Source organism: Neofelis nebulosa, chromosome 9, assembly GCF_028018385.1.
Source record: "Neofelis nebulosa isolate mNeoNeb1 chromosome 9, mNeoNeb1.pri, whole genome shotgun sequence".
Lineage (NCBI taxonomy): Eukaryota > Metazoa > Chordata > Mammalia > Carnivora > Felidae > Neofelis > Neofelis nebulosa.
The window spans coordinates 35,237,471-35,252,992 of NC_080790.1; the positions used below are offsets into that span (position 1 = coordinate 35,237,471).

General features: G+C 43.7%; 1 protein-coding gene across 9 annotated transcripts in view; it reads left to right on the forward strand.

Annotated features, from left to right (window-relative positions):
• Window positions 1-15,522, forward strand: part of MTA3 (metastasis associated 1 family member 3) — a 226,089-nt gene that overhangs the window by 40,943 nt on the left and 169,624 nt on the right. For 3 of the 9 annotated variants that reach the window (XM_058683174.1, XM_058683175.1, XM_058683182.1), the window contains exons 1-3: window positions 1,160-1,295; window positions 2,974-3,041; window positions 12,493-12,586. In XM_058683174.1, the coding sequence (XP_058539157.1) occupies window positions 1,268-1,295; window positions 2,974-3,041; window positions 12,493-12,586 (190 nt within the window). In that variant the 5' untranslated portion in view covers window positions 1,160-1,267. Of the gene's footprint in view, window positions 1-1,158; window positions 1,296-1,358; window positions 1,604-1,944; window positions 1,964-2,973; window positions 3,042-12,492; window positions 12,587-15,522 lie in introns of those variants that run through there. The other 6 variants (XR_009248394.1, XM_058683176.1, XM_058683180.1 and 3 more) reach the window with 5 other exon arrangements.

Here is a 15,522-nt window from a genome sequence, read left to right on the forward strand (position 1 = left end):
ACACCCAGAGTCACCAACATGTAGCTGTAAATCACCAGAAACTCCAAACAGCCCAGGAAGGGGAGGGATCATCTTTATGCTGATTATATGACAATGCCTGGGAGCAGTTTGGAATGGATTGGCTTTTTAAAGAAAGTTGTTTGCGTTCATTTGGGGGGATTGCCCCAGCTAAGATTCAACTCTATCTGTTTTTTGTTAGTTTCCTGTGAGGGAATTAAGGCTGAGAACACAGGGATTGCCTAGAGAATTAGCATGGGAAAATAATAATGATTTAAAAGCTTTAGACACATAACTAGTTACAGTGCATCAGTGGCAAGGTGACTACAACTATCTCCTCCTTTGTGGTTGGTGGTGAAAGGTAGGGTCCTGTTCCCCTATGGGCAAAAAGAACCCCCCACTCCCTTCTCTAAGGGCCTCTTTTCCTGGCAGGGCAGCGCAGTGTGTAGGGCCTGTCTACAGGTGAGGCCTCCACGTGGCGGGGGGGGGGGGGGGGGGGGTTCTATTCAACTCGGTTTTGGGGTGAACGCTGATAGACCTACCAATGCAGTTGGGGTAAACTTGGGAGGGCGTCATTTTTTTCTACACTTGTCCCCAGCTGGGGCTTTCCCTGAGGATGCTGGAAGCACCTGGAGTCCTCCTGGCCCCAAGGTGTGCATGACCCAGGACCACTGCATTAACGTCACCACGAGGAAGGTGCTCTGCGGCGTGCACTTAGTTGTACCCAAGTGTTTGCCCTGAGGCTGGCGCCCACGTGCTAGAGGTCTCCCATACAGGGGTCTCCCAGGGACAGAGCAGGGAGGAAGACCTGTCTGGAGGTGGCCAGGTGACAGGGTACACTGCCTGAGGCGGTACCGGCTCGGGAGAGCCTGAGCCCCTGCCCCCGCCCCAATCCTCTAACAGCCCCAGGTCCGCCTTTGCGAGTACAGGCCTCTGCTTAGGCCACGACCCTTGCCCTAGGGTACTCCACTTCCAGCAAGGGCCCCCAAGCTACCGCCCGCCCCAAGTCCTTGCTGGCCCCGCAGCGACCTCCCCCGGCCCGGCCCACTCGGCCTTGCAAGCCCGTCGCTGGGGGCGGTAACCTGCCCCCACCCCGTGGCGTCCCCTCCCCTTCACTTCCCCCTCCCTTCGGTCCCTCCCTCCCCTCCCCCCCGTGGCGAGGCGGCGGCGGCGGCGGCGGCGGCGGCCGAGGCTGAGGCGGCGGCGGCTGCGGCGGCGGCGGCGGCGGCGGGCGGGGCTCGGCTCGGGCTCCGCGGGCGGGCGGGCGGACATGGCGGCCAACATGTACCGGGTCGGAGGTAGGAAAGCTCGGCCCGACCCGGCCCGTCTGGGGGCGGGCTCGGGAGTGGGGGATCGGGGCGAGTTCACCCTAACCGCTGGGAGCCGCGGGCGACCCGGCCGAGGGCGCAGGGGGCGGGGGGCGCCGGGGCCCGCCGAAGGGGCCGGGGTTTCCCACCCCCGCCACCCGCCCCTCCCTCGACTGTGGCCGGCTGGGGGCCGGCGCCCACCCTGCCCCTCGCTCCCACCCCCGCTCAGTTTTCTAGGGCCAGGCCTGTACTTGGGGGTGTGAATCCTCAGACGCCCCCCTCCAGGACACCCGCATTGGGTATGGGCCGTCGAACCCCCTGATAGGGTGGTCTTTCCCCGCGTGGCTTCCAGGCTGTGGGGGTTGTAGAGGATGGGGGGACATCCCCCCCCCTCTACTCCTTCTCCCCTTTAGTGGGAGTGTGGGGTGGGGGTGGGGGCGATGGGGGTTCAGCCAGGGGCACAGCCAGGGGCCTGTTTGTGGGCACGGGGCCCTGCACCTCTCCTTCCTCACCCCCCCTCCCATTTCTTGCCCAGCCCCCCCAAGATGGGACACAGTGGGGCCGGGGCACCGCAGCCAGAGGTGGGGAGTTGAGCTCTGCCTGGACGTTTGCTCTGGTGTCTGCCTCCTTCCCAGCCTTCTGCAGGAGAGAGAAATAAGGTCAAACAAACTTTCTCCCTACTCACGACGCCCTCCTCCCTCTTTCTTGGTAAAATAATAATTCAGATAAGTGGCGTGTTTGTGTGTGAGACTCGCTCTTCTCTGCTCATTAGTGAGCTCCTGATGGATGGTGGTGGGAATGGCCTGGCCAAATGAGGCCACTTTGCAGAAGAGAGACGGGAAAGAGCCACTGAGATAGACAATAACAACGCAGCCCAACCTTTCAAATAAACACACAGTGGGAAGTTTCCAGTGAGCCTATTAGATGAGAGGAAAAGCCACACTTGAAAATTTTTATCCTTTTTATTGAAAGCCGGTTGTGATTTCTTTACAACACAACCCTGCATGGATCTGGATTAAATATGGTAAAGAGTTTTTTAAAAGCCTGATATCATCTCTAGAGAGGTCTGTCAGAAAGTGAACCCCCCTTTCATGTCCGTACACCCCTCTACCCCCCCATCATCTCAGACCTGTGGAAAAGTTTGTCAGTGTGCTTCCTCTTACCTGCTCAGCTCACTTGATTGGTTTTTGTTTTGTTTCGTTTTGTTTTTTTTTTAGTGATTGAAATGTACTTTGGGCTGCTAAGCTTTTCAAGATGCTCTAAATTTGTCTTAGGTCAATAGTTTTATGTGAGAAGCATACTCCAGGGTAAATTGGATTGAGGGAAAAGATGTGGGAGCAGTTACAGCATAAAAGACATGTTTAGTCAGCTCTGACTACTTAATGATAAGAGGGGTCTGTTTGTTTATTATTTAGTGATGGGTGGTGTGAAAGTTTAGGAGAACTTGATAAAACATTAATTGGAATGAAAATATTAGGAAAATAAGGGTCTGTGAATAGTAGGCATATGAAAAAATATATTAAACTTGTATTAACTAAATTTGCTTTTATCAGGGAACTAAGTCTGCACTTCATTTTGAAAGTGAATTTGCCTAATATAGAAAGTCATAGATTGACAAATGTGAACTTTCTGTTGAAAAGATTAAGCTCTTTACTTCCTTTAATTACAGATTATGTCTACTTTGAGAATTCCTCCAGTAACCCGTACCTAATCAGAAGGATAGAAGAACTCAACAAGGTATACACTGAGCTTTCTTGATTCTAATATTAAAAAATAATTGTTTTCCATTGAAGGGTAATTAGGTAAAGGGCATAAGAGGTGATTTTACTTTCAGTCCTAGAGTCTTTGAAAGTAGAGATTGCAGATTAGAGAGTTAGGCAGGATTCTGAATATTCTTTTACTTTTTATAATTACCTGTGATATTAAATTTACTGAGTATTTAACATCTGCATATTTCTTCACATTGCTCGGAGCTTCTCAGAGCAGGTCACTCCTGTAATTCAGTCCCTTTTTATATTTAGAGTCATAATTGTATTTCTCCCTTTTTAGTGAATCATGATTTTCCTCTTCCATCTTTAGAAGGAGGAAGCTATGAAATCTAATATTGAAGGGAATTTGTAAAATTCTGGACTAGACTAATAAGAATACAGTTTTGGTATAATGCAAAGTAGCTTCCTACTTTAGGCCTTAGGTAAATAAAACTTTTATATTAAGGTTTGTCCCTGGTCACTGGTGTCCAGGACATCAGAAGCATTGTGACTGCTTGCATATGAATGCAATGGTGGCTTATGAAAACAGTCATAAACTATATGAACCATAGATTACTAATGATGCTCTGTTTTCCTCCAAACCAACTGGGAAGCTTATTTGTACAGCTTATGAGAATTCATAGTGTTAAAATGTTGGCACTATCTAGCTGAAACCTTTCCCCCAAAGTACCATCTGGAGGCTGGTCCAGTTCTGAGCCCCAGGAAGTGGGGTGTGGTTTAGGGCATTTCTGGTTTATGAGCCCCGAGATCTTGGTTTGCTTCTGGAGATACGCCGTGGACCTTGCATTTGTAAAACTTTTGTCGTATTTTGAGACCACTACCACCAAATGAAGAGAATGGTCTCAGGATTAGATCAGTCTGTGGGTGGGAACTGTTGGGGTGTCATTTTAACCTTTTTTACGTTATTGATGTAAGGTGTAGGCAACTCGAAGCTGTTTATCAGTTTATGTAGAAAATTAATTAGGATACAAAAGAGAAATGTTGGCCTGTGAGACTGGTATTCTTTGGCTACTCCCTATCCCTCTGACCTCCACTTTCAGGCTCTCTGCCTTGCTCATATGGCTGCCAGCACAGTAGATTCTTGGCTGTTTTCATGTGCACCCACCTTAGGACCACCGAGTCATTTCTAATCCCCTGTACCTTGCTCTGCCTTGCTCTTTTTTCCATATCATTTATCACCTTCAAGTATACTTAATTATTGTGTTTATTTTCATTGCCTGTTTTCTCAGACTAGAATGTAAGCTCTATGTGTGTAGTGATCTTTTCTGTTCACTAATGCATCCCAAGTGCCTTAGAATAAAGTGATTGGTACATAGTTAAGACATTCAGTAATTATTTGTTGAATTAATGAATTTCTCCAGTGTCTGGTGTTAATGCTTGCACATAGCTTTTACTGTTTACAAATTATTTTGATTTGTTCGTTTTACAGATATTTCTGAGGACCTGCTACCTGCCAGGCATTTTTAGATATGTGCTTTTAGGAATTCAGGGATGAACAAAAATAGGTCCAGTAGTGAGACAATCATCAGCCAAAGTATCCCACAATTAGAAGGAAAATTGCAGCTGTGCTAAATTTGCAAACATCAGGACATGGTGTTCTGGAAGCGTATAATCTTGGGGATTCACGTTTGTTACTTTTTCTGAGCCTCAAAATAACCTTAAACCTTTAAGGTAGATGCATCATGGAGTGTTTAGAGGTATGCAGTGGTAATATGACTGGATTGCACCCTCTAGCTTGAACTTGGCTCATTTCACACTCCTTTGTCGTCATAATACTGTTCACTTCAAAAGTATCCCTCAGGGCACCTCAGTGGCTTAGTCGGTTGAGCATCCAACTCCTGATCTCAGCTCAGGTCTTGATCTCAAGGTTGTGAATTCAAGCCCTGTGTTGGGCTCCATGCTGGGTGTGGAGCCTACTTAAAATAGTAATAATAATAATAAATTATATTTGAAAAACAGTGGCGCCTCGGCTTGGTCTGGTAAGCCTCTGACTCTTGATCTTAGCTCAAGTCTTGATCTGAGGGTCGTGAGTTCAAGCCTTACATTGGGCTCTGCGCTGGCATGAAGCCTACTTTAAAAAAAAAAAAAAAAAAGAGGAACGCCTGGGTGGCTCAGTCGGTTAAGCGTCCGACTTCAGCTCAGGTCATGATCTCGTGGTCTGTGAGTTCAAGCCCTGTGTCGGGCTCTGTGCTGACAGCTCAGAGCCTGCAGCCTGATTCGGATTCTGTGTCTCCCTCTCTCTCTGCCCCTCCCCTGCTCACGCTCTGTCTCTCTCTGTCTCAAAAATAAGTAAAAACATTAAAAAAAAATTAAAAAAAAAAAAGAAAGTACCCTTGTCTTCCCATCCATAACTTCTTCCTGGTCCTCTGCTTTCAGCAGAGAGTCCTTATTATAATAATGGTTTTTGGGAGGCTGGGAATGATTGAACTGTGAGAGACTACAGTTTGTAATTTCAGACAGTGGCAATTTAAATAGATGGATTATTGGTAAATAAGTGAGATTGACTAGTATTAAATAGTGAATATTTACATAGGGCCTTTATTTTTGAAGGGATATGGAAAGGGTATCTCATTTATTTTAAAAAAATGTTTTATTTACTTTTGAGAGAGTGCAAGTAGAGGAGGGGCAGAGGAGGGGAGAGACAGGGGATCCCAAGTGGGCTTTGGGTTGACAGCAGTGAGCCCAATGTGGGGCTCGAACCCACAAACTGAGATCATGACCTGAGCTGAAGTTGGGCGCTCAACCAACTGAGCCACCCAGTTGCCCCAAGATTTCTCATTTTAAAGAATTCATTCAACAAATATTTATTGAGTACTTGTTGTGTACCAGGCACTAGTCTAGCTGATACACAACAGTGAACAATATGGACCTATTTTCTGCCCCTCCTCATAGTCTCATGAGGGAGACACATGAAAGACAAGTTACCAGACATTAAAAAAAAAAAAAAAAATAGTGAAAATGATGTTAACTTTATAAAAATTTTTTTTTCAACGTTTTTTATTTATTTTTGGGACAGAGAGAGACAGAGCATGAACGGGGGAGGGGCAGAGAGAGAGGGAGACACAGAATCGGAAACAGGCTCCAGGCTCCGAGCCATCAGCCCAGAGCCTGACGCGGGGCTCGAACTCACGGACCGCGAGATCGTGACCTGGCCGAAGTCGGACGCTTAACCGACTGCGCCACCCAGGCGCCCCTGATGTTAACTTTTAAGAAGGAAATAAACAAGGATCTTAACATAGAAAATAACAGGGGTCACTCCTTTTGGATAGAAGGGCAAAGGATTTTTTTTTCATTGAAGTTTATTTATTTATTTTTGAGAGAGAGCAAGAGAAAGTGAGAGCGTAAGAGAGACAGAGAATCCCAAGCAGGCTCTGCACTGTCCACGCAGAGCCCAACAAAGGGCTTGAACTCACGAAGCAAACCATGAGATCATGACCTGAGCTTAAACCAAGAGTTGGATGATTAACCTACAGAGCGACCCAGGTGCCCCAGAAGGGGAAAGAATTTTAAGGACACTGAAGTTGAGTCCTAAAGGATGAGAAGGTAGCCATGGGAGAGAGCCCACACAAATGTTCCAGATACAGGCCCTGAGAGTAGCATAGGTCAGATTGGCAAAGTGGGGAAAATTAACATGATGGAAAATCCCAGTAATGAATTTAACAGTACTTGATATGTTCCAGTTGATAAGCCAGGATAAGAAAGGACATTTACCTAGGAGTGCCTGGCTTGCCTCAGTCAGTGGAACATGCGACTCTTGGCCTCAGGGTCGTGAGTGCAAGCCCCATGTTGGGTGTAGAAATTACTAAAAATAAATAAAATTTGGGGCGCCTGGGTGGCACAGTCAGTTAAGTGTCTGACTCTTGATCTTGGTTCAGGTCATGATCTCACAGTTTAAGTTCCAGCCCCACATTGGGCTCTTCGTTGGTGGCGTGGAGCCTGCTTGGGATTCTCTCTCCCTCTCTCTGCCCCTCATCCGCTTGTTCTCTCTCTCTCTCCAAATAAATAAACTTAAAAAAATTTTTTTAATACAAAAATAAAACAAAAATAAATAAATTTTAAGAAGATAGTTACTAAAATAGGTTAATGTCCTTTCTTTTTTTCTTTAAACTTTTTATTTATTTAATTTCTACACCTAACATGGGGCTTGAATTTATGAGCCTGAGATCAAGAATTGCATTTCTTCTAATTGTGCCAGCCAGGCATCTCTAGTAATTATCTTCTTTTTTTTTTTTTTTTTAATTTTTTTTAAAATTTTTTTTTTTTTTAACCTTTTATTTATTTTTGAGACAGGGAGAGACAGAGCATGAACAGGGGAGGGTCAGAGAGAGGGAAACACAGAATCCGAAACAGGCTCCAGGCTCTGAGCGGTCAGCACAGAGCCCGACGCAGGGCTCGAACTCACAGACCGCGAGATCATGACCTGAGCCGAACTCGGCCGCTTAACCGACTGAGCCTCTTTTTTAAATATTTTTAATGTTTACTTTTATTTTTTACAGACAGAGAGAGACAGAACATGAGTGGGGGAGGGGCAGAGAGAGAGGGAGACAGAGAATCCAAAGCAGGCTCCAGGCTCTGGGCTGTCTGCACCGAGCCCGATGCAGGGCTTGAACTCACACTGCGGGATCATGACCTGAGCTCAAGTTGGACGCTCAACCGACTGAGCCACCCAGGCGCCCCCCCTATTAATTATCTTCTGAATAGCGTGTGTGTGTGTGTGTTTAATTATTGTATTTTATTTTATTTCATTTCATTTTATTTTATTTTATTATTATTAAAAAAAAATCTTTTTTGGTGTTTATTTTTGAGAGAGAGAGAGAGAGAGAGAGACAGAGTGCAAGTGAGGGAGGGACAGAGAGAGAAGGAGACACAGAATCTGAAGCAGGCTCCAGGCTCTGAGCTGTCAACATAGAGGCCAGTACGGGGCTCAAACCCTCAAACCGAGAGATCATGACCTGAGCTGAAGTCAGACGCTTAACCAACTGAGCCAGCCAGGTGCCCCTTGTGAAGATAATCTTTTGGAGGGTGAATATAAGATTAAAATAGAAACAACTTTCGGTATATTTTATTTAGTCATTATCTAGGTTGGATGTTGCTCCTACTTCTAAAGATTGCATCTGCTGGCCTCCAGGGCGGCGGGGCAGTGGGGGGGGTGGCTGGGGGAGCTCAGTTGGTTGAGTGGCCAAGTATTGATTTCAGTTTGTCATGAACCCAGGGTTGTAGGATCGAGTCCTGCATTGGGCTTTGTGCTGAGCATGGAGCCTGTTTAAGATTCTCTCTGTCCCTCTGTTCCTCTCCCCTACTCTGGCATTTACTCTCTTTCTCTCAAATTAAAAAAATTAAAAAAAAAGATTGCATCTGCATTCATGTTGAGAGAAAGCTGTGTGCACATAATAGTGTAGTGTCAGGAAGTTTGGGAAGTTAAACTTGTGGAAAAATTTGTTTGTTATTTGCTACTAAAATTCTTTTGGTGTGTATGCTGTATTATTTGTGTGTATCTTCATATTCTGTATATTTTATTAGCCCTATGACTTGCTCTGAGATTCATTTTACTGTTTCTTGTCTTACTTTTTTTTGGGGGGGGGGGAGAGGAGAATCACTAATTTCTTTGAGAATCTGATGACACCCTCTGCCTCCAACTACATTTGCACATAATTTCAGGAGAGTCCCTCAAAGCCCTTTCGTGAAACCCAGGTTGAGACCTCTCCTACCATTTTAGATCTCTTGGGAAAAAGGACAGAAATTGGGAAAGCAACTTTTCACTTGTTCTTTAGTTTGAGCAAACCACAGACGTTTTGAAATGGAAAGTGTGTGTGTGTGTGTGTGTGTGTGTGTGTGTGTGTGTGTGTGTGTTTAATAATGCACTTTCTAAGTCCGGGATAGAAACAGACATGAGTATGACTAAAATGATTCTAGAGCTTAAGAAAAGCCCCTTATTGCTAGAGGATATTTCAGTAAACATGCTTGATGGAACGGGATTTAAGAGGCTGCAATGCACATGGAGAAAAGAATACAGAAGAAAAGTTGACATCCACTGTGGGTTCTTCTTTACACATGTCCCTGCTTTTCCCACCTATGTGGTTTTCCCTGGTCCTTCTTTTTTCTTGGACACTCAGCTTTCCATGCTTCACCTGTTGGACTCCTTTCCTTCTTTCCTAGGACTCTACCCCCTTTCCTCTGCCTTCCCCCAGTGGGTTGCTCTTCCTGCTTCCATGAGTGAGAGAAGTAGGGTCTGGAGGGGAAAGGAAGTTGTAAAGGAAAATATGAGTGGCAATATTGTCAGGCACATTTTACATTTATGCTTTAGTTGTGGGGAACTGGTGAAGGTTTCTAATCAGGTGAGGGACATGATTCCAACTGGGCTTTGGAGGGTTGGAAAGGAGATGATGTGAATAGACATCCTTGCTAGAGTGGAGGCTTCGTGAGGGTGGGCACTATATATCCATGGAGCTTAGCTCAGTGCTTGGGCACAGAGGAAAGTCTCAAAAGAAATGTGGTGAGTTGAAAGTATAGCCAGACTTTTATATATACCAAATTTTTTTTCACTTTTTTAAAGTAATCTCTATACCCAATGTGGAGCTCGAACTCACAGCCCTGAGATCAAGAGTCAGATAGATGCTCTACTGACTGAGCCAGCCAGGCACTCCTAACCTAGGTTTTTAGAGCAGTGCTTGGAGAACTATTTGTGGTGAAAGATTTTTTTTTTTTTTCACATTTATTTATCTATTTTGAGAGGGAGAGAGAGGCAGACACAGAGAGAGGGAGAATGAGAATCCAAGCAGGCTCTGCACTCTCAGCACCAAGCCTGACGCGGGGCTCCATTCCATGAAACGAGAGATCATGACCTGAGCAGAGATCAGAAGTTGTATGCCCAACTGATTGAATCACCCAGGCACCCTGTGGTGAAAGATTTTTAAGAATGTTCACTATCTGGGGCACCTGGGTGGCTCAGTTTGCTAAGTATCCGACTTCGGCTCAGGTCGTGATCTCATGGTTTGTGAGTTCAAGCCCCATGTTGGGCTCTGTGCTGACAGCTCAGAGCCTGGAGCCTTCTTCAGATTCTGTGTTTCCCTCTCTCTCTGCCCCTCCCCTGCTTGCACTCTGTCTGTCTGTCTCTCTCAAAATAAATAAACATTAAAAGAATGTTCACTATCTCAGACTGCTTTTATAAAATGAAAATAAATAATAGAAAAATGAAGTTTAAAATAAGCTTATAAAACCACAAGCCTTCATTTTTCATTAGTAGGTTCAACAGATTAAAATTAACTATCAGATGCTCTAATACACACTCTCACTCTCAGTTCTCATTTCATTACACAGCAACAGTTGTAGACTGGGTCTTGGACCATCCTTTGAGTAGTTCAACTTTAGAGGAATGCTGGAGGTTGTGTGTGTGTGTGTGTGCATGTGTGTGTTGTATGTGTATTTGTGGAGGGGAAGAGGAACACTGTAGTTACAAAGTACCTAATGGCCAAGTGTGTACATAGTTCAGAAGAGACTTTATTTTTTTAATTTTTAAAAAACGTTTATTTTAAAATTTTTATTTTTTTAAGTTTATTTATTTATTTCTGTGTGTGTGAGAGAGAGAACACAAGTGGCAGAGGGGCAGAGGGAGAGGGAGATACGGAATCTCAAGCAGGCTCCAGGCTGAGCTGTCAGCACAGAGCCTGATGTGGGCTGGAACCCACGGACTGTGAGGTCATGACCTGAGCCGAAGTTGGACGATCAACCGACTGAGTCACCCGGGCACCCCTAAATGTTTTTAAAAAAAAAAATTTTTTTTTTTTACATTTTTATTTATTTTTGAGAGACAGACACAGCACAAGTAAGCAGGCTCCATGAGCTGTCAGCACAGAGCCTGATGTGGGCCTCAGACTCACAAACTGTGAGATCATTAACTGAGCCCAAGTCAGACGCTTAACTGACTGAGCCACCCAGGCGCCCCGAAATGTTTGTTTTTTATTATATTTGAGAGAGAGAAAAAAAGAATGTGTGGGGGAGGGGCAGAGAGCGAGGGAGACAAGAGGATCTGAAGTGGGCTCTGCCCTAATAGAGAGCTCAATGCAATGTGGGGCTGGAACTCACAGACTGTTAGATCATGACCTGAGCCAAAGTCAGATCCTTAACTGCCTGAGCCACTCAGGTGCCCCAAAACTGTTTATTTTGAACTGTGCCCCTCCACCCCAAGCAGTTTTGAATTTGTTTTTGTAGAGTATTCCTAGTGGAGGAACTCACTAGAAAGGCAGAAAAAATATGCCATTAGACACTTGCTTTGGGTTTTGAATGTGCTTTTGTCTTAAAACTGATAAAGAGCTTATAATTGTAGTCATTGATAGATTTTATTTACAAGAAGTATTGACCTGTTCATTTATTAGATTGCTGGATCATTACTTCTGGAGGATGTATTTGATCACAATATTGTGAAATATAGAAGCACTTTGGTTAGGATTTAATATGATTTCAATTCAGAGGGCAATATTTCTCCATGACTATTTCTCACTCTAAAATACTGCTGCTGAACTTCATAAAATTGACAAATTTACTGTAGCATAAGTATATTCTTATTTCTTTATGTCTGAATATATCTGTAAGCCCAGAGAAATTCTGAAAATTTGTTCTCATATTTGTTTGAAATTGGAAATCATAATAGCATTTTACTGTAATCTATGTGTTTTTACAAGGAACTTTGTAATGAATGACTGACCTTGAAAGTTCTCAGAATTCATAAGGAATAGGAGGAGAGTAGGAACCTGGGCCCCAGCTGCAGCAAATTACAACCTAACTGAATATTGGTTGTATTCTAGACTGTAGTCAAAAATAAATAAGAACTTAAGCGTTCATAACTCAGAGATTTTAATACTTTCATATGTGAAGGTAAACTAAGTACTGCTGAGAAGATCAACTATTACAGATTCATAGACTTAACCAGGGCTGGAGAATGCTTTTCCAGGTCTTCTGCTCCATTCTGTCTGATGGCTGCCCGAACCTACAGGGCTTCACCATCATGAAACATGGGGGTGTTCTGGAGAGGGCTGGATGATTTTACTTTTAGCCTCTGCCTCTGGGAGTGGGATATGTTTTGCTGTCATAAGTAAGTTACGTTGTGGCTCTGAAAATTTGGGGGATTAGTTTCTCAGGGCTAAGCAGATTTAAGCATCCGGCTTTAGTCATTAAAGGGGTGTGATCACTTTAGATTAATTGATACTAGTAAGTTATTTAATTTTGACATTTCAGTTTAACTTGGAACTTTTGCAAATGCTGCACATCCTCATTTGAATTTTTTCAGCTCTGATTATCCTGCAGTGTGGTTGGCACAGTGTAAATGAGATTGATCTTGTAATTGTGTTGTATTTAGTTTTGTTTTGTAAACTATTTGAGTCTATTCTTCGGTACAGATAACTTTTATTTTTCTTCTCTCTTAGACTGCAACGGGCAACGTGGAAGCAAAAGTAGTGTGCTTTTATAGACGGCGAGATATTTCCAACACGCTTATAATGCTTGCAGACAAGCATGCTAGTAAGTTAATTGTCTTGTTTTAATTAAAAAATGTTTGAAGTTTTTTGTTTTCCATGATAGGAGGAAAAATACTTTTTGTTACCTGTACTTTTTTGCCTTTCCATTTGTCTTCCTCTTAGTTTAGATGAGAGTAATTTTTTCAATGGTACTTGGTTTTAGTATATATTTTCTTTCTTTTTTTTTTTTTTTTTTTAACGTTTATTTATTTTTGAGACAGAGAGAGACAGAGCATGAACGGGGGAGGGGCAGAGAGAGAGGGAGACACAGAATCGGAAACAGGCTCCAGACTCTGAGCCGTCAGCCCAGAGCCCGACGCTGGGCTCGAACTCACGGACCGCGAGATCACGACCCGAGCCGAAGTCGGCCGCTTAACCGACGGAGCCACCCAGGCGCCCCAGTATATATTTTCTTAGATTGCATCATATGCTTATTACTCAATACACTGAAAGTGTACTGCAAGTAGGTTTTTGCATACAGTCAGCATAGTGTTGTGCCATCCTCAGTTTTTATTGGTGGTTTTGAAAGGGTTTGGGTATGAGGAAATTTGTACTTCATTGGTATTTTGGAGGACATTTTTTTCCCCTCTGAAACAATTGGGTAATATTTACATTTTAAAAAATTCTGAGTAGTTATTATATGTACAGTATATTAGGTATGTATGAAAAAAAGGTTTGCCAGAGAAAGAAGTGCAAAGTGGTATTTAGATATTGTGATCTTCTGTAATTCGCAACTCTGAGCCCTTCTTTGTAGATTAATCTTTATTGTATGTTTTTCCACTGTGATCAACAGCTTTGATGTATTTCAGCTCCTGTTGTTTTTTATTATTTTTAATCTTTTTAACTTATTTTTTAATTTTTTAAAAACATTTTATTATTAAATCATCGCTGTACCCAACTTGGGGCTTGAACACAACCCCAAGATAAGGAGTCACGTGCTCTACCGACTGAGTTAGCCAGGTGCTCTACCCCTTAAAAAAAAATTTTTTTAATGTTTATTTATTTATTTATTAAAAAAAAATTTTTTTTAATGTTTATTTATTTTTGAGACAGAGAGAGACAGAACATGAATGGGGGAGGGCCAGAGAGAGAGGGAGACACAGAATCTGAAGCAGGCTCCAGGCTCTGAGCTGCCAGCACAGAGCCTGATGCGGGGCTCGAACTCACGGACTGTGAGATCATGACCTGAGCCGAAGTCGGACGCTTAACTGACTGAGCCACCCAGGCGCCCCAATGTTTATTTATTTTGGAGACAGAGACAGAGCATGGGTGGGGGGAGGGGCAGAGAGAGAGGGAAACATAGAATCCGAAGCAGGCTCCAGGCTCCAAGCTGTCAGCACAGAGCCCGATGCGGGGCTCAGAGCTCACAAGCCGTTGAGATCATGACCTGAGCTGAAGTCAGATGCTCAACCAGCTGAGCCACCCAGGCACTCCTACCCCTTTAATTTTTTAAAACAATAAACACAATGATAAAAAAAAGTGGCTTAAATTTTAAGAAAGAAGACATATGTGAAACATAAGTATAGTACTTTATTTTTAAGTTTATTTATTTATTTTGAGAGAGAGAGACAGCATGCAGGAGGGGCAGAGAGAAGGAGAGTGAGAATCTCAAGCAGGCTCTGCACTGTCAGCGCGGGCTCAAACTCAAGGAACTGTGAGATCATGACCTGAGCCAAAACCAGGAGTTGGACGTTTAACCGACTGAGGCACCCAGGCGCCCCAGTACAATACTTAATTTTGAAAGTAATTTTTGCCCTACAAAATATATGAGACTAAGACCATATGTCTGTGCGTTTTTCAGTTTGACACTGTGATCTGCAATACTCTGGTCTTGGGGATCCTGAAGCTTTTGGAGTGTTTCGGTAGGAGAGGCTATTGTATACACAGGTTTATTCTGTGCCTGTGTGATAATTATTTACCCACTGTGTTGCTGGTTTAACCTGGAAGATTGATTGTCTCATAAGTTAAATTCCTACTATATTTTCTGCTGTAGTTCATAGTGTTTTTAAATTTCTGTTTATTGTATAAAAAGGGTTTATTATGATATGAGTTGTTCTATAATTACAAATTATATGGTGACAGATTCAGGGCATTCCTGTTTGTCCTTCCTGTATGAGACCAAAGTACTACTTTTTATTATTTTTTAAAATGTTTATTTATTTTGAGAGAGAGAGAATGAGCAGGGGAGGGGCAGAGAGAGTGGGAGAGATAGAGTCCTAAGCAGGCTATTTGTTGTCAGTATAGAGTCTGACTCAGGGCTCGATCTTACCAACTGCAAGATCATGACCTGAGTCAAAACCAAGAGTCGGGCATTTAAATGAGTGAGACACCCAGGCGCCCTGTCTGCTGACTGTTCTCAGCATGGCCACATTTTGTGCTATTTTAGGCATGTAGATGTAGAAAATCAGAATTGAATAGGCCCTTGGTATTGACCCTTAGAAATCAAATTTAAGAGATTTAGAAAAAAAAGAAAAAGATTTAGAGAGGGGGCGCCTGGGTGGCTCAGCAGGTTAAGTGTCCAGCTTTGGCTCAGGTCATGATCTCACAGTTTGTGAGTTCAAGCCCCACATCGGGCTTTCTCCACTCTCAGTGCAGAGCCTGTTTTGCATCCTCTGTTTTCCTCTCTCTCTGCCCCTCCTTCCTCTCCCCCCCCTCAACAATAAGTAAACATAAAAAAAAAAAAATGTCAGTTGGTTTTTCTTTTTCTTTTTTTAAGTGTCTTATTTATTTTTGAGAGAGAACGTGAGCTGGGGAGGGGGAAAGAGACAGAGGATCAGAAGTAGGCTCTGCACTGACAGCAGTGAGCCCGATGTGGGGCTCAAACTCCCCAACTGTGAGATCATGACCTAAGCCAAAGTCATCTACTCAACCGGCTAAGCCACCCAGGTGCTCCTCAGTTGATTTTTCTACCTTCTGAGCAATTTGTAGATCGTTGGGTGG